This window comes from Leishmania donovani, chromosome 15 (genome assembly GCF_000227135.1).
Source record: "Leishmania donovani BPK282A1 complete genome, chromosome 15".
Taxonomy (NCBI): domain Eukaryota; phylum Euglenozoa; class Kinetoplastea; order Trypanosomatida; family Trypanosomatidae; genus Leishmania; species Leishmania donovani.
The window spans coordinates 84927-110570 of NC_018242.1; the positions used below are offsets into that span (position 1 = coordinate 84927).

The 25644-nt window shown below is 58.2% G+C and overlaps 9 protein-coding genes across 9 annotated transcripts; 6 read left to right on the forward strand and 3 right to left on the reverse strand.

The window, feature by feature from the left end:
- Window positions 1–1331: 1331 nt before the first annotated feature.
- Window positions 1332–2891, reverse strand: LDBPK_150230 (hypothetical protein, conserved; the record flags this gene model as incomplete). Its single annotated transcript, XM_003859500.1, has 1 exon — window positions 1332–2891. The coding sequence occupies one exon, from the start codon at window positions 2889–2891 to the stop codon at window positions 1332–1334; it is 1560 nt and encodes a 519-aa protein (XP_003859548.1).
- A 594-nt stretch (window positions 2892–3485) lies between these two features.
- LDBPK_150240 (protein phosphatase 1 catalitic subunit, putative) lies at window positions 3486–4610 on the reverse strand (the record flags this gene model as incomplete). Its single annotated transcript, XM_003859501.1, has 1 exon — window positions 3486–4610. One exon carries the CDS (start codon window positions 4608–4610, stop codon window positions 3486–3488), a length of 1125 nt encoding a protein of 374 aa, XP_003859549.1.
- An 865-nt stretch (window positions 4611–5475) lies between these two features.
- On the reverse strand, window positions 5476–6123 carry LDBPK_150250 (hypothetical protein, conserved; the record flags this gene model as incomplete). Its single annotated transcript, XM_003859502.1, has 1 exon — window positions 5476–6123. The coding sequence occupies one exon, from the start codon at window positions 6121–6123 to the stop codon at window positions 5476–5478; it is 648 nt and encodes a 215-aa protein (XP_003859550.1).
- A 1049-nt stretch (window positions 6124–7172) lies between these two features.
- LDBPK_150260 (hypothetical protein, conserved) lies at window positions 7173–8216 on the forward strand (the record flags this gene model as incomplete). The annotated part of the gene is made up of 1 exon (XM_003859503.1): window positions 7173–8216. One exon carries the CDS (start codon window positions 7173–7175, stop codon window positions 8214–8216), a length of 1044 nt encoding a protein of 347 aa, XP_003859551.1.
- Window positions 8217–8800: 584 nt separating this feature from the next.
- On the forward strand, window positions 8801–10561 carry LDBPK_150270 (lysyl-tRNA synthetase, putative; the record flags this gene model as incomplete). The annotated part of the gene is made up of 1 exon (XM_003859504.1): window positions 8801–10561. The coding sequence occupies one exon, from the start codon at window positions 8801–8803 to the stop codon at window positions 10559–10561; it is 1761 nt and encodes a 586-aa protein (XP_003859552.1).
- A 1072-nt stretch (window positions 10562–11633) lies between these two features.
- On the forward strand, window positions 11634–12851 carry LDBPK_150280 (nonspecific lipid-transfer protein, putative; the record flags this gene model as incomplete). Its single annotated transcript, XM_003859505.1, has 1 exon — window positions 11634–12851. The coding sequence occupies one exon, from the start codon at window positions 11634–11636 to the stop codon at window positions 12849–12851; it is 1218 nt and encodes a 405-aa protein (XP_003859553.1).
- Window positions 12852–13903: 1052 nt separating this feature from the next.
- On the forward strand, window positions 13904–19741 carry LDBPK_150290 (hypothetical protein, conserved; the record flags this gene model as incomplete). The annotated part of the gene is made up of 1 exon (XM_003859506.1): window positions 13904–19741. The coding sequence occupies one exon, from the start codon at window positions 13904–13906 to the stop codon at window positions 19739–19741; it is 5838 nt and encodes a 1945-aa protein (XP_003859554.1).
- A 1605-nt stretch (window positions 19742–21346) lies between these two features.
- On the forward strand, window positions 21347–22780 carry LDBPK_150300 (hypothetical protein, conserved; the record flags this gene model as incomplete). The annotated part of the gene is made up of 1 exon (XM_003859507.1): window positions 21347–22780. One exon carries the CDS (start codon window positions 21347–21349, stop codon window positions 22778–22780), a length of 1434 nt encoding a protein of 477 aa, XP_003859555.1.
- A 1732-nt stretch (window positions 22781–24512) lies between these two features.
- Window positions 24513–25286, forward strand: LDBPK_150310 (replication Factor A 28 kDa subunit, putative; the record flags this gene model as incomplete). The annotated part of the gene is made up of 1 exon (XM_003859508.1): window positions 24513–25286. The coding sequence occupies one exon, from the start codon at window positions 24513–24515 to the stop codon at window positions 25284–25286; it is 774 nt and encodes a 257-aa protein (XP_003859556.1).
- Between the last annotated feature and the right edge of the window lie 358 nt (window positions 25287–25644).

Here is a 25644-nt window from a genome sequence, read left to right on the forward strand (position 1 = left end):
CAGCCGGCTCCCATCATGCCGGTCGCCACCTGGTGCATCCTCCTCGGCGTGGCACGCAGGCTCCCCATCAGCAGGCAGTGAGGGCCGGGTGGGATACGCTCGAGCTCGGTTGGCGCTGTGCCCATCATGCGGATGCGCAAGCGTGTGCACCGTCGCGGGTCGCCCGCGATGCCGCGCCATCCAGCGCCTGACCGCCGGCATACCAGCGGCGGTACATCGCTGTGACCCCTCCGCACATGCTAGGTACTTGAGCCTGGCACCGCCACAAGCGGTTCCGGCATTGGCAGGGTGGGTGTGTACGGGAGGCCTTGGGATGCCATGCACCGAGAGGTGTGTGCGCCCCCTTTCCGCCGTCAGGTTTCAGAGACACAAAAATGAGAACAGTAAACGAAACCATTGTGTGCATGTGAATGGATTCCGCTGTGACACGCACACACAAACGCAAGCATCCTGCGCGAGAGAAAAAAAGGAGGAGGGAGCAAGTCGCCCAGAGACCGCGCCACGTTGCACGAGCTGAGCGGGTCAACTGTTCCCTGTGTTGTTGTTTTTTTGTTATTGTTCGGTTTGTCTGCGTGTTTTTGATTGTGTTTTTTCCGTCCCCTCCGCCTGTAAAAGGTGGAGGGAGGGTGCGTCGTGTCTCCTCGTGCGTGTGTATGTGAAGAATATACAATGCAAAAGAAGGGGAGGGAGTTGGTAGAGAGGCACGCGACACACACATACGAAGAGAAGAACACACAAGCAAGTGGCGGAATGAGGGTGAACGGAGAAGAAAAAAAGGCGGGGGTATCGAAGACAACGCAGGAGCGGCGACACACACATACAGTAGGTTGCTTTTCTCTGCCAAATGCGGTGGTCGCGTTGTTCGTCTCGTCTCGATACAGTCTCCCCACGGTAGTGATACATCACACAGCATCCTTGAACATGGGAGTGAGCCGAATAAAAAGATCAAAGGCGGAAAGCTGATGACAGGACACGGGAAGGAAAAGTGCAGTATGTTCGCGCGCCTTTCTGCGCGCGCGTGTGCACCCTTCACCATGAAGGCAAAAATGCTCTATAAACGGGAAAGGCACACAGAGACGCAGTAAAATAATCAAAACATGGGAAACGAACCACAGAGAGAAGATGAGAAGTAGAGTTAAAGGAAAAGAGGGAAATACAAAGAAGAAAGGAAAGCAGTAAGCAATGGATGGAGACAAGAAGAGTCCCTTAGTGTCCGTGTGGTGCAACGCGCCATTTCTACACAGGCCATCACACTCTGGAAATGATAACGTGTGGTCTGTCTTTGCATCATTTCGGATGTGCCCATGCACTCCACCGCCCACAGAAAGATTTCACTCATTGTCTGTCAACAACGTGAGTGCGCCCTCCAAGTTGAGGTTAGCGTCATCGTCCTCCTCGTACTCGCCATTTGGCTTGAGCACACCGAGATATCCGAAACCGTATCCGCAAATCGGAGCTGCTTCTGTTGAATCCTCCACAGCCGCAACTCGCTGGGATAGTGGAAGCTCCGATGCAACGAGCGCCTTGGCTGCTGCTGTCTTGTTGGCCTTCTGCTCATTTGCCCGTAAGACACGCATGCGACGTCGAAGACGCTGCTGCCGTCGCGAGATGTTGCTCCGCCCATCGTCGCCACCGCTGTTAAGGGATCCCTGCCTCGGCATCACCCGATGCTTGCGGGACGCGATGATGCGTTGCAATCTTTCGTTGTCACTTGATCCTGGGGGACCAGGAACGACTCTGGGTTTTCGTGGCGGCCGCTTGGCTGCGTCTACCTTAACCAAGCGTGCTGGTGAAAAAACGACGAGTGTACCGACACGTTCCTCAGGAAACTGCTCCCAGCCGCTGAGGCCACATGCAGTGCTGTTCGCTGCCCCTCGCGCTGCACCGCAAGACCTGCCCGCGACGGTATCTTGTGAGGCCTGCTGCCGGTGACCATCTCCGTACGAGCATGATATGGTGCTATGCTCATCTTTGGCCACTATGTCCTCGTTGTCCACGAGGCGAATATAATCGCATTGGGAAGGCGCGCTGTACGACCCCTTTCCTAAAGCTGCCCCAACCTGTTCTGAGGCGCTCGAGGAAACGTGAGGATAGGACGGCGGCACGGCTGTCTCTTTCAGAAGCTTCAGCCGCGGCAGGATTACGGAGTGCGTCGAAAGAGGCGAAGCCGGCGAGGACGGTGACTCAGCGCAGGGAGCAGCTGCCGTGCCAAAGGACACGTCGCTTGTAAAGGGTATGTCAGACCTGGAATCGATATTTAGCAGAGACGACAGATGCTCAGGTGTCGCGGCGGCCGTCTTCCAGATCGGTGGAACATACGCCGGAACTGCAAAAAGGGCCATGCCCTCCGGCGTTGCGGCAATGCACGACTGCTCGTCACTGCTCGTGAACACACACGATATCTTTCCAGTTCCAGTGAGAGTGATTGCGTCAATGCAGGTTATACATGGTAGATTGAACACAGTATGCACGATGCCAGCAACATGAAACACCACCTGTACCCACTTGTTGCGTGGAATGATAAGGGGAAGATAGGCAGTCGTCAGCTCATCATCCGTCTTGTCGTATCGAGCAGCTGCAACATTGGTGCCAATTATCAGTTTTGTCCGCTTCACTGTATACTGGCTCACGACTATCTCAACAGCGAAATGATCCGTGGAGTTGAGGCAGATTTGAGCCGCCAAAAGAGAGTTGTGTAATCGTAACGAAGAGAGAGGGCGGTCCTCGCGCGGAACTTGCACGCGGGTTTGAGAAGGCGTTCCTTTCATAATAAGGACTGGCTTCTGAATGTGCTTGTCGACGTGAATGGAGCATCCACGTGGATTCGCCACCTTTGCGTGCGCCAACAGCTCGCTGTTGGCCTCCATTACAAGCTGTAGTTCTGTAGCCATCTTGAAGGCCTAATACAAAATACGTAAAACGGCAAATTTTCAGCTTGAAAGCTTTGAGTGCGAGCTGGCCATGTGAAGCGATTGCGCTCGCGCACGCTCGTGCCACTGAAACAGCCCTATTCCCTTTTCAAGGGAGCCGCACAGAAGAAAGCCAAAGAGCACGGCGCATTCTGGCAAAAAAAGACATGCGAGAGAAGGAAAGAAATGATGAAAAATGACCGAACTCAGACTAGAGAAAGCTAGAAACCTGTGCACAAAGGCTTGTCGAGGGGACATTGCATTCATCAGCGGAGGAGGGCAAGCCCACTTTTCAAGCACATCTCTCGTGCCGCGTGGAGCGAACAGCCGATCCAAAGAGAAAAGGGAATGGCAGCCTGCTTTCGACAGAACCCCTTCTACTAGATCGCGCTCTGAAAAAAAAATGTGTCTGTTTCTTTTTGATCCCGTTTAACTGGTGTTTGTAATGATACTCGGTAAAGACCTTCACGCTCGAGCATGAACACAAAAAAAAAATACACAATGAGTAGCTGCGGGAGTGGTGCGTGCAGATCTATCTGAAGAAGGCGCCTGGTGCGCTCTCATCTATTTTCCATTTCAGTCGTGGCTCAGAGGGTTTGGAAGCGGATCCCGAAAAAGCATGATATCCCGCTGCTGGACAAAGTCTGGTGGTTCCAACGTGATGATGCTGCATACACCCTTCTCATCCACGCGTAAAATGCCGCCTCTATTCCCAAACTCGTTGCAGTAGTTAGTTGCCGAAAAGATGGTGAGCAAATGCCGCTTTTTGTGATCCGGGAAAAACTGGAATCCTTCTTCGACCACTTGATGTGCGCGGCACACCAAATCAATGTCGTTCTCAACTAAAAACCGCTCCAGTGCCCGTTCGGAAAACACAGATGAAATTCTGCGCGAGCTCGGAGCCCAGTCCACACCAGCTGGCAGATCAGTTTCGGGATCTGCCCACAGAAGGTCACAAATGATGCCGGAGTGCGGGACGTTGCACGGGCGCGTGTCCGGGATGTCTCGCACGAAGCGGAGCTCCGCGGAGAGACCGCCGTGAACGCAGAAAATGGAGCCGTTCACTAGGGCCGCCACAGGCAGAACACGAAAAAAATCGGTGAACATTTTGAAAAGTTTAATGCCATAGCGTCTCTTGCATTCGTCGTAAAATCCATACAAGAGCATGATTTGTTCGTCCTCGTGGTTTCCGCGAAGCATAGTCATGTGCCGCGGAGAAATAATCTTGAGAGCGAGCAGTGTCACAACGACCTCAACGGAGCGAGCGCCGCGGTCGACATAATCGCCAAGGAACAGAAAGCTGTATGTTTTATCATCGATCGATGAGCTGGTCTCTTTACGTGCCTTCTTCGCATCAGTTCCGAAAACGGTGCCTCCAAGCGGTGGGCACCGCTTGAAAATGTTAACCAAGTCGTAGTACTGCCCGTGTAGATCACCGCAAGCGTAAACAGGGGAATCTACTTCGACAACCATCGGCTCACTGGCTATTATAGCGCGTGCCTTGATGAGAATCTGCACGATGAGGCCCTCAGGAATGCGCTGCTCTTCCAAAACTTTGCTCGTGTAGCGCTCGGGAAGAAGTTCTAAAAGGCGGTAAAGCACATCATTCTCTTTTTCCACAGAGAGAGTATCTGTAGGAAGGCTACTGAGCGTACACATGGACAGATCCACGGTGAATCTCCCTCGCTTCGTGTGTGCCATTTGCGCATAATCACCTGAGACTCTCAGTTGCTGTAGCTGCAATCGACGATAAATTTTGAGAAAGAGTCGCGCCGCTTTCAAGTGTGCAACGTGGTGCAGTTGGCATCAGCGACAAAGGGAGATAAAGAAAGCAGACTTGGACATAGGGAAACAATCGGAGCATGGGTTATTTATTTCAATGTGTCATTCTACCGCGAACACGTCAGCAAGTATACCCCTTAACAGCCACACCTCACCGGCCTCTATTGCACTGCGGCCAAAATCGGGCCGTCTAGGACGAGCCGCTCTACCACCGAATCGATGGTCATGCGCCTTGCGGGCTTTTCCTATTTTTCCTCGCCCTTTCTTAGCTTAAGTGCTGCGCGATCAGCGCCAGACAAGACTCGAGGCGCACAGAATGCCGTGAACCAAGCAGGCCTGGCCAAGGGTCGTGCTCGCGGGTGAAAGCTTTGGCGTCCGTCGTGCTGGTAGAGAGCGCTCTACGTGCATGCCGGATGAGCCCAAACACAGAGTCGGCCAGTGTAAGTTTAGGGCCCTCGGAGATGGCAAGCGGAGCAATAACAACAACAAGAAAGATGGCGCCTCTTCTCACCCGACGGAGCCGAGACGAAGATTGCCAGGTTGTTAGTTGTGATGCCAGTAACGGGCCTGCAAGCCCCCTATCAGCAACTGAGGGATGCCAATCGAGGAGGAGCAATTGCAGACCTGGTCACCCCACAACAAAAAGACAGAAAAAAAAAATAGTAACATGAGGAAAAACTTGGGCAGGCTACTGGTCGTTGGCAGTAATATACTTCACAGTCTTTTCAGCTATTTTTGTTGTCGCTAGTCGGTTCTGTAGAAGATATCCTGCTTTTCTGCACGCTTAGCTCTCGTCATCACCACCAGAAACTGGGGCATAGACGAGGGTGGGAGGCTCATCATCGAACACAGATTCATTCTGCTCAGCCCGCGGCTGAGAGCGACTCCGCTTCCGAGACGCGGACACTCCTGGCTCTCTAACAGAGCGGAATGGCTCGGGTGTCCAAGAAAGCAGGGAAGCCGGTGGAGTGCCAGGGGCGAAATAGCAGTCAGCGCTGCTAAGAATGCACCCGCTCAAGATGACTGCGCTTACTGCAGGTCCAGTGCCTCTCTGAAACAGCAGCAGGCGAACTCGATCCCCAGTGAAAAGCTTCAGCTTCACGGGAACGGAAAACTGGGCGGTGTCAGTTACTGCTAGGGGAACTGGAGGACCAACTGCCTTGCCATCGGAGTCAAGGCGCTGCATGAAGAGGCACACTCGTCGCAGTGAAGTTCCTGCTACGGAGGCCTTAAAGACTATAGAAGATACCTCGATCGAGTTCACCGTTGGCGCTACGGGGACTTGCAGGTCGGTTGAGTGGGTTGCTGCTTTTAAGGCGTTCGCACCCTCCACCTCGATCGAGAAGAACATCGGGACATCTGTCAGCCCGTTTTCCTCTTCGAAAACAGAGTAGAGGGATTTCCTGAATGGTAGCCCCGCTTTTTCGAGCATGATGAACACTACAGGAGAGATACCTCCCTCTACGTGAAAAAAACTGAGGAGGTATGGGAAAGCGAAAAAGCGCTGGAAACGAGAGGACGAGAGAATTAGTTAACATGAAGTTTCTTTTTAAGCCTCCGCTTCCAAAACTGGCAGGAAACCTATCCTTCCACCATAGTGCCGATTGCAGAACCACAGATAAAGCAGATGGCGAGTGGAGTGAAGATGAAAAGCAGTTGATGATGGTTTTTCTTATTTGGGAGGGTGCAGTTCCGGGCTAAACTCGATTCGGCTGCAAGAGGCGACCGCAGTGCTTCTGAGGTCCTCTCGCACGATTCGTTGTCACACCGCGGGGTGCTATAGTGATGCTTGTGCGGCACGACGTACTATTGTGCTCGAAAAGAGCTGCCCGTATGCAACAAAAGGGTCCGATAAACACGCTTCTGTGGGGGGGCTGTGTGTGGCTACAATCCCACTCCTCCCTTTCGCTCAAGTTTTCCTCCGTGAACCATAATGCGAGCACCTTTTCAAGGCTACTGCCACAGGTTTCCCCCGTCCGTTGCTCTTGCTGGCTTGAAAAAAGCACATGAACTCTGATAAAGCTAGTCCTTGCGCTCAAGGTGCGCTGAGACAGCGTTTTGGTCTTGCTCTCTTCTTCCACTTCTGTTACTCTCGGCACCCCCCCCCTCTTTGCCGCTCAAGGGATTTTTCGAAAGTGCTGATTCCCCTTGATCGATGGCAAGGCTTGTCAACGGTAAAATGCTATGGCTAGACACTTGCCCAGTGCCTTTAAGCTTCTCCCCGTGCGAAAGGGTGTCTTCCCTATCTAACGATAGGTGCTCTTCTGCATTTGTGCCATGGCTTCTCAACAGCTTGCCGAGTGTAGGGCGGCCACCTAGAGTACTCTGTAGCAGCACTATGGCAAAACTACGTCCATACACTTCCACTCCTGTTTATCGCCTTTTCTTTTCCGTCGCTTGTCTAGAACGCACGCCGTCCTCGCTCGCAGTCTCGTCGCCCCCCCCACCCCTAGTAGCGCTTCTCTTTTTTTTCCGGCCACAATGAGCTCCGCATCTGCGTATGGTCTGGACGGGCAAGCGAGGTCGCTGTGCTCGCTGTATCACCCATCGCTAAATTCCCAGGAGTGTCACCGCTTTCTCATCGGAACCGCCAACCCTTCAGTGGAGAACAAGATTCACCTCATCGAGTATCAGGACGACACAAAATCGTTAGAGTGTGCCACGGTATGGTCACACAACGACCCAGTGATGGGTTTGTGGTGCTCACCCTCTCTTTCGGCGGACAGTCTCCTCGCTGTCTCATCGCTGCAGAAATTGGAGGTTTTCCAAATTTCGGAAAATGTATTGAGTGAGCCCAAGTGCATTGCCACAATGAACAAGAGCTACAGCTGTGTGTTATGGGATTTGGACGGGCTCCAGAGAGAATTCAGGGCAGTCCATCAAAACACGCTGATCACGGTCTTGTTGAGTTCCTCTAAGCTCGGTTCGGAAACGGTCAACTACACAAGTAGCGGAGGAGCCATTCGCTGCGCCGCCTTAGCGCCTTACGACCCCAATCTCTGCCTTATTTCTTGTGATTCTGATGGGCTGCAGCTTGTTGATCTGCGCAGCAAAAAAGCTTCTTCCTTTGCGGCCACTAAGTACAGCCACGGTTTCGGCTACACGACGGCGGTCGACTTTGATCGTTTAAAGCCCGGGCAGTTTCTCTCCGCAGGCACGGACGGCTACGTGTACATTCACGACATCCGCTACAATGCCTCCTGCTCTCTCGCAATGCTGCGGCACATGAAAGCACATGAGCACGCGGTGCAGAGCTGCTTGTTCAACTCATTTCGAGACGAACTTGTTCTGTCATGTAGCTCAGATGAAACTGTCAAGCTGTGGGATGTTGAGCAGAACAACGAACCAAAGTGCCTTCGGCGACTAGCAGACTACGGAGACAGCGTTGTTGCCCTCTGTTGGAGTGGCAATAGCCCGTGGGTTTTTGCAGGCTTGTCTTTCAACGGAAAACTCCTCGTCGACACTGTTCCCAACGAAAAGAAAATGAGCATTTTGCTCGACGAAAAGAAGTGGTGTGAGACCTGACAGTGTATTTTATTGTTGTTTTGTTCTCTTCACATACTTCCCTTTCTCCTGCCTTTAAAGAAAGGGTTTTGGGTTAGATGCTTGTAGGTCGACCGACACGCAGAAGCTGCTCTTCAGTGATGATGATAATTATCGCAATACGTGCTGCCGCTTTGTGTGGGCTCTTAGACAACTTTCTGAAAGCTGCCGTTGAAAAAGAAGATAATAGCGGGAAGAGGTCGTTGAGACAGTTGTATCACGTGCTTTTTTTTTTATGCGAACCGCGGAATAAGTGAGTTCCTGCCACGATTTACGTCGATGGCAACGCTCTGTGCGTAAAAAGAGGACTTATTACTGGCGTTCTGAAAAGGGGAAGACTTCCTTGCTTTGAGTGCCTCACGTCAGGTTTTTCTTTGGCCATTCATGCCCTCCCTCAAAATATCTCTGCTTCTCTTTCGCTTCTTTCCTTTGTGTACCCACAATCATACCGCTGAGCACATTTCTTCCACTAATAATACTGCTTCATTTTGCTTTGACGGACTGAGGAAAGTCACCTTCACGTATTTTTTTCTAATCGCACCACAAAACAGTAAAAGGCCTTTCCGATGTCGTCCCTCGAAGAGCTCCGTAAGCAGATAGAGGCTATTGCCTCCCAGATCGCAGACAACAAAAAGACAAAGGGTACTGACAGTGATGAGTACAAGTCGCTGGTGAAGCAGATGGGTATGCTGCGCAGCCAGCTTCCGCAGGATGAGAAGAAGGCGAAAAAAGACAAGACGGTAGAGCCGTCGTACTTCGAGTCGCGCCTGGCAATGGTCAAGGAGATGGGTCTCCTCGGCGCTGCCTACCCCCACAAGTACCATCGTCAATACACGATTCCTCAGTATCGCAGGAAGTACGCGCCTTTGCTCACAGAGCCCGACACATCCCTCGACGAAACGGTGACAATCGCGGGCCGCATCATCAATAAGCGTAGCTCCGGCTCGAAGCTGCACTTCATTACTATCCAGGGCGATATGGAGACTGTGCAGGTGATTTCTGCTCTTACTGACTACATCGACCAGTCCAAGTTCGCCGAGATCCACTCTAAGCTGAAGCGCGGGGATATCATCGGCATTGCAGGTAGGCCGTCCCTATCCAAGAGCAGCGAGTTCTCCCTCAAGGCAACCGAGATTACGCTTCTTTCAACTTGCTACCACATGCTCCCCGACGACTACTTCGGCCTTTCTTCCTTTGAGCAGCGCTTCCGTCAACGCTACCTCGACTTTATTGTCAACCGCGACAATATCAAGACCTTCATTCAGCGTGCAAACATCATCAAGTACATTCGCAAATTTTTTGATGAGCGGGACTTCGTGGAGGTCGAGACGCCAATGCTCAACCAAATCGCTGGTGGAGCCGCGGCGCGTCCTTTTGTGACGCACCACAACGACCTCAACCAGACCATGTTCCTGCGTATCGCGCCGGAGCTGTACCTGAAGGAGCTCGTCGTCGGTGGCATGGATCGCGTGTACGAAATCGGCAAGCAATTCCGTAACGAGGGCATCGACCTGACCCACAACCCCGAATTCACAAGCTGCGAGGCGTACTGGGCATACATGGACTACCACGATTGGATGACCGCAACGGAGGACCTTCTGTATGGTCTGGCCATGGAGCTTCACGGCTCGCCAATCGTTCGCTATGCGCCGAAGGACTCAGAGGGCAAGCCACTGCCAGAGGTTACTTTCAACTTCAACAAGCCGTTCAAGCGTCTGCACATTATTCCGGAGCTGGAAAAGCGCTTGCAGGTATCCTTTGACAACGTTGACTTCGAGTCCGATGCGGGCATTCAGTTTCTGATGGACCTGTGCGAAAAGCATAAGGCCGACTGCCCTCCACCGTACACGGCGCCTCGCCTTCTCGATGCCCTGATCGCTGAGTTCCTTGAGCCCGAGTGCCACGACCCCTGCTTCATCTGCGATCACCCTCGCGTGATGTCGCCTCTCGCCAAGTGGCACCGCAACGACCCCCGCCTGACGGAGCGCTTTGAGCTGTTCGTCAACAAGAAGGAGCTTGCTAATGCGTACACCGAGCTGAACAACCCTATCGTCCAACGTGAGGAGTTCGTTAAACAGCTGCGGAACCGCGATAAGGGCGATGACGAATCTATGGAGATCGATGAGGGCTTCGTCGCAGCATTGGAGCACGCGCTGCCGCCCACTGGTGGATGGGGTCTTGGCATCGACCGCCTTGTGATGTTCCTCACAAGTCAGTCCAACATCAAGGAAGTGCTTCTGTTCCCTGCCATGAAGCCTGAAGGCAAGAACGCGATTAGCTACCCTCCGGGCACGATGCTCAATGGTCAGGGTGTTCCCCTGCTGTAGTAGTACTCTAACGTTTTCCTTTTGTTTTTTTTTTTTCGCCCTTTTTTATGACTGTGATTCTCTTCGTCGAAGCAGCAGCGATGAAAGTACGAGGTGGCTATAGTGGTACATGTCTGTCAGTTTCGCCTCGCTTCTCTAATGGCGGTGATGTCCTCTGGCGTACATCAGAAACGAAAAGAGATAAATAAAACGAAAAAAGACACGCTGCTGTCAAAACCCCAGCACAGCGCTCATTCCTTGAGTCCGGCTGGAACACGGCGAGCGACGTCAAGTGTTGTTCGATTCGAAGGTTTCCCTACCTCCCTCTCCCTCTGTCTTCGAGCCCTTTTCGTTTCCCTCCTCCCTAAAAACACACAAAGAAGGGGGAGGGAGTGGAGGGAGACCTGTGCGTAAAAGGAAGAACGTGGACGGTGCGACGCAACGAAAAGGACGCAGCGTTTTTTTTTTTTTTTCGCTGATAATTCGAAGGCAGTGGGAGACCTGCGCGGGGCGAAACGCGCTGGGTGTACTGACGCAATTCGTGGCGTCCACATGCGGTGTGATGTCGTCTTCGATGGCGTGGCAGCTATAAGCAGCCGCCAAAACAAGTAAAAAAGAAAGAGAGCTCCGGCTGATTCTCTCCCGCTTTTCTTGGGTGTTTGACTCCTCTAAAGGTGCTTCGCTACGCCACACTGTACACCTGCGCGTGCGCGCAAAACGCAAGCGCTTGCTTCTCCAGCCCTAGCTGTGCAGCGCAGTTTCAATAGCAGCAGTGACACTGTACCTTCTGTGAGTCTCTCTCCACTCGGCTTTCCTTTTTTTGTTGTTCGTTTTTTTTTTCGCAGCACGTTCTTATTACGGGATGTGGTGAACACTAGGAGGTACAATCTCTTTCAGCTTGCGCGCACACACAAGGTACGGCAACAACTGATAGGGTAGGTTTTGACTGCAGCAGAACAACTGCTCTCTACTCGCTTGCCGGCAGTGGCTGCTCTCTAGGTGGTTGTGTCTCTAGCGTGCGCCGTGCAGCGGCAGCGTCTGGTCAGCAGGCAAGCAATTCCGGCTCTCGTCGTTTTGCGAGTGTGCGATAGCGATGCAGCGCATTCGACTTGTGGGGGTGGGGCGAACCGCCGTCGGCGCTTTGAAGCGGGACGCCATCGATCTGGCACGGGAGGCCCTGGAGCTCGCCTTTGCTGAGGCCAACATCGCTGCCAAAGACGTCGGCGCCCTCATCGCGACCCCCTCGCTCTCGTCTGGGCACTTCATGCAAGCGCACTACCTCGCCACAAAATTCCAGCTCACTGCTGCAAATCCAGCGATGCTGCTCAAAACGATAGACACGGGTGGCGCCAGCCCGATCAGCAGCATCGGCGCGGCGCTAGACTTCTTCCGTGGCATGCCGCGCCTCAACGTAGCTGTAGTGGTGTCGAGCGACGCGGTGCACACTCTGCCAAGTTCCGAGTTCGCGAAACGCTCGAACGAGAGCGTCCCTTCGCCCCACCTTGCAGAGCCGTACATACCACATGGCTACGACTTTTACGCGCAGTGGCAGATGAAGCGGTATGGGTTGAAGCGCGAGCAACTGGCAATGGTGCCGGTGCTCATGAGCGCCATGTCCGTGCGGCACCCGGATGCCATGTGCAGGAAGCGCTACTCCTTGGAGGAAGTGCTCGGAGCTCGCCAAATCGCACCCGTGACGAATCTTCCCGAATGCGCGCGCCGCGCAGACGGTGCGGTCGCAATTGTGCTCGCGCGAGAGGAGCACTACAAGCAGCACCTCGCAGCGGGACCGCTCGACGGCCGCAGGCCGTACGTCCTTGGCGTCGGCGAAGCCTCCGGCCCGCTTTACCCGCCAGCCACGCACGAGGAAGTGACGTCTGAGACGTTTTCGTGCCATCGCGCCATGCGCCTGGCGTACGAGGCGACGGGTGGACTCTCCACCTCTGACATCGACTTCTTCGGCTTGTACGACTGCTTCCCGATCTGCCTGATTCGCGCCTTGGAGGCGGCCGGGTTGTGCAGGGAGGGCGAGGGCGGGCAGATGGTGGAAGAGGCCTACCGCAGGGCGGCGCAGCGTGGCGGCGATGTGGACCCGAGCGAGTTCCCCATCAATACCCACGGCGGTCTCATGTGCTTCGGAGCGCCATGGGAGGTGCCGGCAATGTACAACGTGGCGGAGGCTGTCGCGCAGTTGGGTGGTCAAGCGGGGCCGCGGCAGGTTCACCCTACCCCGCGACGTGCGCTTGTGTACGGCAACGGCGGCGTTTTTTCCGCCTCGGCGGTGGCGATCCTCAGCACCGACGCACCGTAGGCCTCTGCAGCCCGCTGCAAGATTTCTCTTTGCTCATGCCGTGCGTGCGCACTCAACGGCAGTGTGGGGATCCCAACGCACATGCCTTCTGCGTGCGGCCGCCTGAGATTTCACGACACATCGGCTCGCTACCGTCACACTCCTTGTATGGCACTACCTCTTTTTGCTCCGCTCCTGCGAGCGTCCTCTAGTCTTTCGTTTTGGCTTCCCTCCACCCCCCCCCCTTCCTCTCATCTTGCCCGCACCCCGTGGCTGCGACGGTGCAACGGTGCTTATTGCTGTTGACCTCTGCTCGTGTGTGAGTGTGCATCGCCGTTGCATGCAGCCAGCCGTTGCTGCCGAACGCCACCACCACCACCGCAGCACCCACAGTCCTCCCCCCTTCCCCCTCTCTCGCAAGCACTTCCCTCCCTTTGGTAGCCATTGAGGCCTGAAAACATCCGGAACGCCGTCAGAGCTTCCTCTTCTGCGCACGCTTCCCTGTCTCGCTGGCTTGGTCATTTGTCTATGTGAGCGCGCGTGGGCCAAGGAGAAGCGCGGCACTTGGCTACCGTTCATGCGTGCAGGCACGTAGCTCAGTCATGCTGCTCGACTGACACTCCGAGGCAAACACATCCGTGGTGGGTGTTAGTACCACTCCATGACCAAGAGCAGCCTGACGGGTCTTCCCACCCACCTACACCCCTCCTCTTCAATGCCGCAACAGTACGGTCCGCCCCCCCCCCTCTGCCCTCTCTCCTCGTCTCTCTGGAAGCGCTTTCAGACTGTAGTAGTAGTAGTGTGGGTGTGCCACCTTCCACGCCCAGTCGACTTTCACCATAGAGGGCGAGAGGAGGACAAAAAAAAGGGGAGAGACTGCTGCGCCAAGTGGCAGGGTAGCCGCGCCCCGCATGTGCATCCATTCCACGCGACTACTACGGCCTCGCACGCACACACATACGCGCACGCCATCTCCAACGCAACTTTTGGACATCAAAACAAGAAAACGATCCCGTGACGGCGCCGTCGCATAACGTGAGCAGAACAGGAGTGAGAGACAATCATCGGCAAAGATGCGCGCCTCTACGGACGGGCCAGCGGCGCGGACGGCGGCCGATCTCGACAAGATGGATGACAAGCTGCGCCGCCTCGGCCTGGACGTGGATCGCCCCACCACCACGCCGCCGTTCTTCGCCCTCTCGGCGGCGCACGGCAGTGCGGACTACATTCACTCCATCCGCGCAGCCAAGGCGGAGAAGCAACAGGCACGCCTGGACAGGTTGGCGCGGCTGGCGGCCGCTGCAGAGAAGCAGCAATCATCGAGCTCTGTCGCCGTTGTTGTTGCTGCTGCTGCGTCGTCAAGGGCTGGCGCTGTCACGGACACCTCCCGCGCGGATCATACGGCTGTGGGGGACAAGGCGTTGCTCGCGAGCGACGTTGCCGATGCCGCCTTGCGAGCGAGTGAGAAGAGCAAGAGCGACCTCGCGCAGCAACTCCGAACGGAGCGGATGCTGAAGGTCGCCGTGGTCCACCAGCAGAGCCTCACGGAGGAGCGCGACCAGCTGGTTTCCATGCTACCGTCAAGCAACACGGTGCCACACTCGCTGAAGGTCACGGCGCCAGAGTGGCGGGAGCGCAAGCGTCAGGAAGCGGTAGTGTGGTGTGCAGCGGTGGCGCGAGGGCTGGCTGAGTTGGCCATGGAGGTGTCCGACAACCGACACCTGCCTGCCACGGGGCTTTGCGGGCGACCCGTGTACCGGCTGCACCAAGACCTGCCCGTTACGCAGTGGCGGCAGTGGCTGGAGAAGCTGGTGTTTCCTATGTCGCTGTCAACCGCCGCAGCGGAGATCAAGCGACGCAGCGATGACGGAGCTGCCGGCACCGACAGCGAAGTCGCTGACTCCTCAGTCTTAAGGAGTGCAGATGCGCAGCAGTCGCTACTGCAGCAGACGCTCGACGCCAGCCTGCAGCTCGAAGCGGCGAAGTGCATCACATCGGCGACTGAGGCCGAGGCGCAGGAAGCCGTGCGAGCGCAAGCGGAGGCCGTGACGTGTGCCCTGGCTAAGCTGCATGCAGAAGTGGCGCGTCAGCGCAAGGCCGCCGAGGAGACTGTGCGGCTGGCCGCTGACGAGGCCAACCTCCCTGCTCCACAGGCCGCAGAGGGTGATGTAGGTGTCACTGGCACTCTTCACCGCGAGGAACTAGTGCCGGGGTGGGCGCAGCGGATGCCGCCGGCGGCGTGCCTCGTCTATGGAGACGACCTCAGCGGCGCCCGACTCCTGGCTGAAACGATCGAAGTGTGTGTGCAGCGCAAATCGCATCAGCAGCAGCCCCCTTCACAGTCGCCACATCGCCGGCTTGCCGCATCGCGCCAATACTCGCTCGGGGCTGGAGAGGGCGCTGAAACCAGCGCAGTTGATTTTTCGTCCATTACACTCTCGTCCACTGCGCCGACCTCCGCCGCCGCACCGGTAGAGGAGCTCTTCTCCCACTTTGTAGTGAGCGAAATCGGTGTCGAGAGCATCGACCCCTCGTTGGTAGAGGGGGGTGCGGTGGCTACGTACGTCACCCCGCGCACGCTGCTCGGAAACAGTGCGCTGGGTGCTAGCGGCGGCGATGCGAAGCGAAGCGGCTCTGCAGGGCGTTCACAGCGGGCGCAGCAGCACTCTTCGGGTGGCGGCGGCAACCCTGGTGGCGGTGGCGGCGCATCTCAGGGGGTCGCCACCACCGCCGGCCCCGGCACCAGCAGCAACACCGCCTCCCGCTTTAGTCAGCGGGTGAATGCGGTGTCCGCGGAATGCCGACGCGAGAGCGAGCAGCTGATCGAAGCTGTCGTAAGGGAAGTGGTACGAGTGCATCGCCACAACTTGGGCGTCTTGGCTGGTGATCGCATGCTGTCGTGGGTGCCGAAGCCAACGGCCCCCGCCCTCGCCCCTGCTGCCGGCTCGGTGGCCACAGCAGAGGAAATCAGCCAGCCCAACGCGGCGGCGTTGGGGTCTGTGCCGCTTCGCACGCTCTTCCTCGTCGGTTTCTCCGACTCCGCTTCCTTCGTTGAAGTGCTAGCGCGGCGGCTGAGGCAGGCGACGGCAGCGGCGGAGGCGGAGCTGATGGAGATGGAGGGTCGTCGGCGTGCCGCCGAGCAGCAGGCAGCGGTCGCCGCTGCAGCGGCCGAGTCGAGCAAGCAGCGCACGTCGCCGCCAGTAAAGGGGGCGAAAGGTGCGTCACCTGGGCCGCCGCGCTCCAAGAGCAACCGACTTGCCAAGACTGTGGCCGGCGTGGAAGAGCAGGCCGTATCCGCCATGGTAGAGGAGCTTCAAGCCACGATGGCGATGCCGCCGCTCGGAGTGCTGGCAACCTTCCTCGTCTACGACCTTCCGACGCGCCAGCGGCGGCTCGAGGCGGCATCGTTCGCGACAGACGCAGCGGCAGCGCAGCGGGCCAGCGGCGACGACTGCGAAGATGACCTCAACAACTTTTCGGGTGTCGGTGGCGGCGCGCTGCTGCGCGCCGCGGGACCAGAGTATACCCATCCCGTGTACAACCCATCCCCGGAGGAAATCCAGAGTTTCGGGCCTCCGTCGGCGGCCAAAGAGCTTGCACCGGCGCGGCTCATCGGCGTCCATCCCGGCAGCCTCTCGGGTGGGTCCTCCTCGCCTTCTCTGCTGTTTCCCCCTTCGCCCCCCGGTGCCGCGTCCACCGTGACGGCAGCGTCGACTCTCTGCGTGCAAACCTGGAGCGTCGAGCGGCTGCGCACCGAGCTCAAGCAGCAGCACGCACAGCAGCAGCGCCAGCGCAAGGAGTGGATGGCCGCAGTGGTGGCTCACGCACACCGCGAAGGTGTGGAGGCTGTCTCCGGGGGACTGCTCAACGCCGGGGCCTCGTTCCGCCACACTATTAAACGCCGCGAGAAGTCGACGGCGAGCGTGAGCGCTAACCTCGCCAGCGCCTCCCCAGATTCGGAGCGTGCCGGCTCCATCCCACGGCGCGCAAGCATGTCAATGGTATCTCGGGCCGTCGACTCTTCGACAATGACGGCTGGCAATCTGCTGGAGGAGAAGGGGCTGCCGCGCGCACTCTTCTTTGTGCGTGTGCAGGACGTGAGCGACCCCACGACGCCGTTGGCCAGCTCCGCCGACCCTCAACTGGACCCTACAAACCTGGGCACGACGATCTGGCGTGCCGCCGCCACCTCGCAATTCCACGCAGTTGATCTGCAGCATGGGTGCGCTGAGGCGCGTGCGCGAACCGTGAATGAGCTAACAGCACAGCTGCGGCTGCTCTGCCGCCCTGCTGCGGGCCGTGTACTCACGAATGAGTCCCTGGCGCCGCGGCAGCTGGCAGAGCCCTTCCGTCTGGGTGATTACCGCCTGACGGAGGCGACCTGCGTCCGCCTGAAGAAGACGAGTAAGGCCTTTCTGGGCACTCTGCCCGTAGCGCCGGCGCCACAATCCTTCGAGAGGAGTGGCACCTTCCCAGGCAAGGCCGTAGCTGCCGCCGCTAGGGACGCGCTTGCAGCAGAGGCGGAGGTGTGGGCGACCGTCCTGCAGCACGCGGAGCAGCTGTACCACCTCGTCGCGGAGGAGGTGTTTATGGACGGAGTTGCGCAGTCAGAGTGCCCTGTCGCACTGCCGGCTGCAGCGACCCTCAGTACCACGGCGTGGTTTACCGGCATCGATCAGAGCTACGCACGGGCAAAGGAGGCGATCGCGGCGTGCACGACGTACACTGTCGCCCATCTCGAGGACTGTCTCGCTCTTCTGCTGCGCTTCTCGGTGGACGTGTGTCTTGGCCAGCTCGCTGCGTCGGTGCGCCTGCTCTGCTGCAGCATCGCACGCCATCATCGGGTGGAGACGGATGTGTCGTTCGACGCTGTGGCCTCCGCTCTCGGGAGCGGCAGCGACAAAGTCGACGAGGAGGTTCTCAGAGTTGCACCGCGACTCTCCGCCGAGGCTGCACGAGCCCTGATCGACTCCCTGCGCTTCGTGAACGCAAGCGAGGCGAGCGCCATGCTGTCTGCCGAGCTAGCGGTGGCTTACTGGCCGCAGGTAGCAGCCGCCGCAGCGGAGGTGGCCGTGCAGTTTTTCAAACGTTGCTCTCTGCAAAATCTAGCCGGCGACGCCTTCTCCTCGGCCGCGAACACGCCACAGCCACCGCAGCAAACTCAGGTCGTCGCAAAGGAGAGTGAATGCGCGAGGGACAGCAACGCAGGTGCGGCGAACGACGCCGTGGTGCCCGAGCTGGAAGCCAAGATTTTGGCGGAGGAGCACGTTCCAGCAGCCGTGCAACTCCTCCTCGAACAGGCCATCAACGCGCCAGCGCCCCTCGCACGTGCTGCGCTTCTTCTGCAGGAGTCACAGCGGATGGTGTGTGCCGCGCGCGACGGCGCCGAAGCTTGGGTGGAGCTGCTGTACCGCGAGGTGCTTGGCATGCACGCAACGGCGCCGGCATCAACTGTGCCAACCGCGCGACGGCCGTGCAGCCTTGACGAGCTCGCCGACGGCCCTCTGGCCGTGCTGCGCATCTACACTGACGAGGCGACGAATCTGCGGCGGCCCAGCCCATGGCGATGCGGCCAACTGGAGTTGCTTCTGAGCTCCGTCCGCCCGGCCAAACCGAATGCCATGGTGCCCATGGAGAAGTTCGAGCGCGGCCTCCTTGTTCATCAGCTGCAGCGCCTCTGGCGCTTCCTCCCCGACATATCTGCCGAGCTGGCGGCGAAGGCGAAGTATTCAATAAGGGACCGTGAGGCGAAGACCCCGGCGCCAACGACGCGTCCGGTCCGGCCAGCCACGTTCTCCTCAGCGACTGCAGGGCCCCTTGCGCTGCCGGACCCGTCGCTCGACGCTTACCTGCTGACTAGCTGCCCCTGCCGCCCCTCCGCAGCGCTACGCTTTCCTTTTCTCACCACGGCAGACGTGGAACGGCTCTCTGCAGCGGCGGCGGCCGGGGTCACATCCACAGCGGCGGCGGGAAAGCCGCTAGTGATGGTTGACCTAGAGCTGTGGCTGGCGAACCTCGCGCTTCGCCGCTGCTGTTTTTGCGCAACGTGCGACGCACCGACGGCTGGTGCTGGTGGCGGCGAACCCGAGCTTGCGGTAATGCAAACTTCTCAGTGCATGCGTGCATGCGCCGCGAAACCGAGCTCTGGCGCCGTGCGGCAAACCATAGCCACTCTGCCTGCTTGCGTGCTGGCGCAATACGCTACGTTCTGCACGACAGCGATGCCGCCTTTGCCGTCTCTCGTCACAACCCCGCCTCCCTCTCTGGGCGAGATGCCGGCGGAGTGGATGCTCGTGCAATGGTGGTGGCGCGAGTGGTGCGGCGAGGACGCGTGGAGTCAGTCTGAGGACGTGCAGCGGTGCTATGCGCTGTGGCGGATCTTACTGGGACATGTTCCGCCAAGCCGACCCTCGTCCCCCAACTATGCAGCGCCGACTCTATTAACGATGGCCCCTCTCTTGTCCTCCCTGCTGCGCCTCCTCGTGGGCATCGGTAGGCATGCCGGCGCCACAGAGGAGCGAGTGCGACGTGCCTTCCACTGCCTTGCGGCTCTGCGGCGAGTGCCTGCAGGAGCGCTGGACACCCGCACCGCCAAGGCCGAGGAGAACGCTGATGCCGATGCGGCGATGACCATCGAGGACGACATGACCCTCACAGTCGATGAATGTGCTGCTTTGGGACGCCTGCTAAGTCCGACAGCTCTCACCGTCGGCAGCAACGTCCCTGTAACGACAACGCCAGCGACGGCAGCGGAAGCGGCGGTGCCAGTAACATCTGAGAGCGAAGTCCGCGGGCACGAGTTTATCACGGATGTGCAGCTTCTCCTGCAGGTGGAGGGCACCAAGGGCGTGACGCTACCACTGCTGCTCTCCTCACGATGGGCCAGTCTAATGATGAGGGAGCACTTCTAGAGTTCTGGCGACAGTGGCGGCAAGGCAGGAAGGGTCACGCTGGTTGCACTGAAAACGCTGCCAGCGCATGCGGCATGAGGCAGAAGATGGCGTCCACAGCCCGCAGAGGGACCCTTGTTGTTGCGATCGGCTATCGGAAGTGCAGCACGAGAAGCAAGCGGTGTCGCCCACTCATCCACGCGCCCCCTCCTCCTCTTGCCCTCTCTCTCCGCTCTGTCGCCCACTGCGTGGCTGCTGGCAAAAGAAATGGCCCACCTTGCTAGAGAACAGGGCGGTAGTGACGGCGCCGGCCAGATCGCTGGCAAGATCCGCATACCTTCCTATGAAAGCGGCATCACGGAGAAAGAAAGGGAACTGGATGTACAGTAGCTCTTTGTCCCGGGCGGAATGTGTTAAGGGACCGCCCACTCCAAGAGAAGGAGGGAGGCGATGGACGGGGCCTTGGGTGACCCGCGCCTGTGCCTCCCCCGCCCCTCCCGCCGGCGTCGGCTTCGTTTTTGTTTTCACTTTTCTTTGGAGTTTCCGTATCGTTGGCTCTGCTGTTGTCGCGGTGTCCAACCTGCCCCATCATGTATAGGTTGCCCTTGTTTACTTTGAGGGGCTGGCGTGCACGCCCCGCCCCTCTCGAAATACCCACTCTTTTCGTCTGGCGTTACTTGTCACGCATATCTTTCTGCCTCCTCCTCCTCGGGTCTCCTCCCTCCGTGGAAGCCAATAAAACGAACGAAACAGGGGGGTTGGGGTGTTTCGTCGTCGCAATGCTGGCGGACGCATTCACAGACCGACGCACACGCGACATTCTTACACGCACAGCGAAGGGCGGTCCTCTGACGAGGGAGAAGAGAGGGTGGAGAGGGGCACATGTAAGATGAGCGCGACTGCACGTCCTCGCATAGCTTGTCTGTCGGTCTGCCTCTCCCTCCCTGCTCAGAACGCGAACAGATGGCGGTGCCAGTGGCGGTCGGTGCCGTAGCGCATCAAACATGGATCAGCTCGTAAAGAGCGTATGGGGAGCACGTGGACACGTCTGCTTCGGTCGCCTGTATTTCTCCACCGTTCTTCACTTTCTCGCCACCTACTTGCGCGATCGATACCGTCTTGTCTGCTCCCCTTAACGCGTTCGTTGCTCCGCCTCCTGCGGCTCTATCACCGCCATTTACTTCGCCTTCCTCTCTCCCCTTCCCTCTCCCTCCCTCTTGAAGCGACGCTACAATCAACGACCACTGTGCGTGCGTGTGTGTTATTGTCGTCGTCTCGTCTTTTCGCTTTACACGGGCGCGGTCTTCCGTGCCACTTTTGGCCGTTTACTTCTTTTCGCCTGTCTCTCCCGTTCGCGGCAACGGCTGCGGTTTGCGTGTTGCTCTCTCTCTCTCTCGCTTCCTCTTCCTCTGCCGCTGCTGCGGTTGCTGTTGTTCTTCTTCGTGCAAGTGGGCGAGTGCTAGTGGATCAACGCGCATGTGCATTGCCCATGGATCCCTCCCTCTCTCTCTTGCCTCCTCTGCATTTCCCTTCCCTGCCGCCTTTCGCCCACCTCACGCACATAGACACAGCCGTTGCGGCACTGACTCGCACGTGCACGCGCACGAGCACTCACACGCCTGCAAGATGGAGACCTACAAGGATGTCATTGTAAGCCATCCGCCGGCGATGTACTCGCAGTCAGGGCACACGACACACTTTGCTTTAGAAAACTACAAGGGAATCTTGCTCTGCCAGCGACCGTCAAACCTCGGCTCGGCGGCTGGGTTCGGCGGCGCCGGCGGTGCCGATGGCTACGATCGAGGAAACGCATCCTCTGCCCCGTTCGTTCCTTCGAAGCCCACTGGCAACCCACTTGGCTACGGACCGTCCAAGGAGAGTCGCGACGCCCGTGCTGAGCAGGAGGCGTTGCGCGTGGCGAACCAGCGGCAGCGCCAAACAAAGTCGTCGCAGGCGCTCTCGCGCCACCGTCGCTGGCTGCGCAGCTTTGCGCGGCAGGTGCAATCAATGAAGGAGTCTGACCGGCAGCTCGAGGTGGAGGCGGCGCAGCGAGCCGCCAGGGTGCGAGAGGCAGAGAAGCGCAGGCGTGCTGAGCAGCAGCAGGAGCTGGCCGCGATCGCCGTTAGCACAGATAACGCCAGCGCGCCGCCATACAACATGCACAAGTCGATGGAAGCACACGTGGCGACCACGCTCAAGGGCACGGCTGCCCCAGTGGCGCCCTCCTCCCGCAAGCCGAAGTGGGCCTTGACCGAGGAGGAGGCGATGGACGCCGAGCTCGACTTCGACCGCGACCTCCTCGACTTCGCTGAGAACCTCGACTACGAGAAGTTCATCTCTGACTTTGAAGTCGCGGAGGCGCTGGGCGTTATGCGGGATCGCGTGGAAGAGATTGCGAGGGCAAACAACTGGTCCGTCGACGACATCCGCCGCGCAACGACCGACGATGATGACGATCTCAACTCGGTTGTGTCGCCTTCAGAGGCGCATCTCATTCTCTGCAGCAAACAGCGGCAGCAGCAAGGTGGTGGTGCTGCCGCTGCGGAGGCTCGAGCCGCGCTCCCGGAGGCGCTGGCGGTGCACGCGCACGACTGGGACAGCAGCAGCAGTGGCCGTGGCCGGCTGCTAAAGAAGGCGATAAGTCGTGACGCTCTTGCCCTCGCGGAGCGGCTGTTTGCCGCCTCGCCATCGCTGCAGAAGGTTCACACGCGGCACAGCCTTGCGCGTGCGCTGCAGCGGTGCGCCTTGGAAGGCCGCGTCGACGTGACGGAGTCCACGTTGCTGCGGCACGCGTCCAAGCCTAGCGCGGCGAAGGGCGGCGGCGGTGCTAACAGTGATGCGGCGTCGTCTTCCCCTGCAGCGGTGGACCCTCCGGCGATTCCGGAGCCCTTAGTCGTTAAGATAGGCGCGGATGCGATGCCTGCGCCTTGCAGCAGTGCCGACGGATTCACCGGAGGCTCTGCGGCCGGCATACAGCCGTCACGTATTCTGCGTGAGCTTCAGCAGTCGAAGGAGCGTACACAAGGACTGCCGTACCTCTACCGCTGTCCCGCCATCTAGACTACACATGTACGCAGGCACGAGCTCGTGAGTGGTCTGTGTTGGTTTACGCGATGACATCACGTCGAAATCTTTTTTCACCATGTAAATCTTCGCGCATGTACAATACTGGAAGAGAGCATGCTTGTGTGCTTGCGTGTGTGAGAGAGAGAGGGTATGCGTATGTAGTCAAGCGGTGTGTGCTCGCTGTCATCGTCGTCGTCGTCGTTTCCTCCTCTTCTTTCTCGATGGCTCTGTGGACACTCGCTTGGGCACTGCCCTTCCCCAACACACACACACACAAACTTTTTTAGAGCTGCCGCAGTAATCAACCACTGCAGCCGCAACAGCAGCGCGTGGCACCGCCTCGGACCTACACGCGGGTGCACATACGCAAGCAGCGCTTTCCTTCGTTACTGTGTGTGCGCGTTCCAGTGCGTTCTTGTTCCACCGCGTGTGGCGTTACTTTGCCGCCGTTTGCCATGGCGCTCTCCACTTGTGCCATGAAAGTCGTTGCTGCAGCAGTGACGGTGTACCCGACCGGACTTCGATAACTCCCGGGTAATCAGTTACGCCTGTGCCTCTTCTCTGAACACACAACACACACACACACACACACACATGTGCATGCGTGCACGCGAATACGCGCGCTCAGGGCAGGCACGCCTTGCCCACCTGATAGTCATCCTTTCTCTAGTTGCGCTTGTGTGTGTGTGTGATCACGGTCAAACTGCGTAGAACGCTGCCCTGGGACACACGAACTTATCGACTCACTCCTCATGGTTCATCACTACGATTGCTACGAATGCGTTGCCGCACGTCTGCCCCCCCCCCACCACCACCACCACCACCAACTCTCTTACTTACTCACCTCCATGCCTATCACTTCACTGCCCCTCCGCTCTCTCTATCCGCCGCTTCATCGACCGTCGTGTGCGCGGGCTGGGGTGGTGGTGAGGCTAGCATCACGGCCACCACTGGCATTGGCAAGCAAACTTACAAAATACATCTGTATCTTAAGTTGCTCTCGCCGCCGTCTCTCTTCTCCCTCCCGCATCTCTCCAAAGAGCACGTGCTCAGTGGATCTAACTCACGCGTACTGGAGCACCGAGAGGCAGACAGACAGACACACACAGAAACGCGAATCTACTCGAAGAGAACCCGATCCTTACACATACGCATACAGCCGCTGACCCTCTTACTCACGCATATACACTCACGTGTACAGAAACGCCCGCGCATCTATACGCACGCACAGATAGAGAGAGGTGCTCATAGAACCTACTGCACCTGAGAAGGAGCTAGCCGCTACAGCTGTGCCTTTCTCGCTCACGTCCCCGCCCCGCATCGCTCGCCACTGCCTCATTTCGCTCATAGTCCTCTCTTCTCTCTTCTCTCTTTTCTCTTTTCTCTCGCGCGCGCTTGAATGTCCTTTCCTTCTCTTGCGCATCGTCGCCCTCCTGTCCTACTACCCTGTGAGCGGGCTGTCTTGCAAGCACCTAGCAGCAACGAAGCGAGCCACACGCACCTCCAGAGATAGAGAGAGACACCCGTACACACGTACACACACGGGCAGAGCGAAGAGAGTGAGAGACGAGGTCTTTGTGCTCATTTTATTTCCTTCAAAAAGATCGACCATAGAAACCTGCTCCGTAGGGCCCCCCCTCCACCCTCTCCTCACCGTATTCGTACCCGCGTACGCCCCCTCCCCGCTTCCCCAAAAGAAAAACGCAGACAAACACATACACGCAGGATGCTTGCTTCGACCCCTGGCAGCAACTTCGGGGGCGCCGTTGCATCCTCGAACAACAGTGGTGGCCAGCAGCCGCAGCGTCGCATGCACCCAATTCGCCCGCTCACCATCAAGCAGATGTTGGAGGCTCAGAGCGTTGGCGGTGGTGTTCTGGTCGTGGACGGCCGCGAGGTGACGCAGGCGACCGTCGTAGGCCGTGTGTTGGGCTACGAGAACGCCAACATGGCTTCTGGTGGTGGCGCCATCACTGCCAAGCACTTTGGGTACCGAATCACCGACAACACGGGCATGCTCGTCGTGCGCCAGTGGATCGATGCGGACAGGATGCAGGAGCCCCTTCCCCTTAACACGCACGTCCGCGCGTCTGGCACAGTGAATGTGTGGCAGCAGAACCCCATCGTCACCGGCACTGTGGTGAGCATGGCGGACAGCAACGAAATGAACTACCACATGTTGGACGCCATTCTGACGCACTTCCGCCTGACACAGGGCAACAAGCGTGCCCCGAGCAGTGGTGTCTCGATACAGAACACGGCCTCGGCCGTTGGCATGCACAATATGCTGCCTGGAGGCGACATCAAGGTGCTGCTGACAGACCTCCTTGTCTCTTTCATCAAGCAGCACGGCAGCAGCGGAGCTGGCATGTCGATGGATGAACTAACGACGTCGGCGCAGCGCTACGGCTTCACCCATGGCGATGTGCGCACTGCGATGCGGACGTTGGCAGCGGAGGGGAAAGTGTACCAGACCCACGACAACCGCTTCAACATCTGAGCAAATACACGCATCGCCGAATATCACCACCACCACCAGTACGATTCATGCACGCTCTCCTCATCTGCTGCCGTTATTCCTCCCTCCTCCCTCCACTCGTCAGACCCCTGGTGACGGGAAGGGGGCACACACACCTCTCGGTGCATGGCATCCCAGGGCCTCCCGTACACACCCACCCTGCCAATGCCGGAACCGCTTGTGGCGGTGCCAGGCTCAAGTACCTAGCATGTGCGGAGGGGTCACAGCGATGTACCGCCGCTGGTATGCCGGCGGTCAGGCGCTGGATGGCGCGGCATCGCGGGCGACCCGCGACGGTGCACACGCTTGCGCATCCGCATGATGGGCACAGCGCCAACCG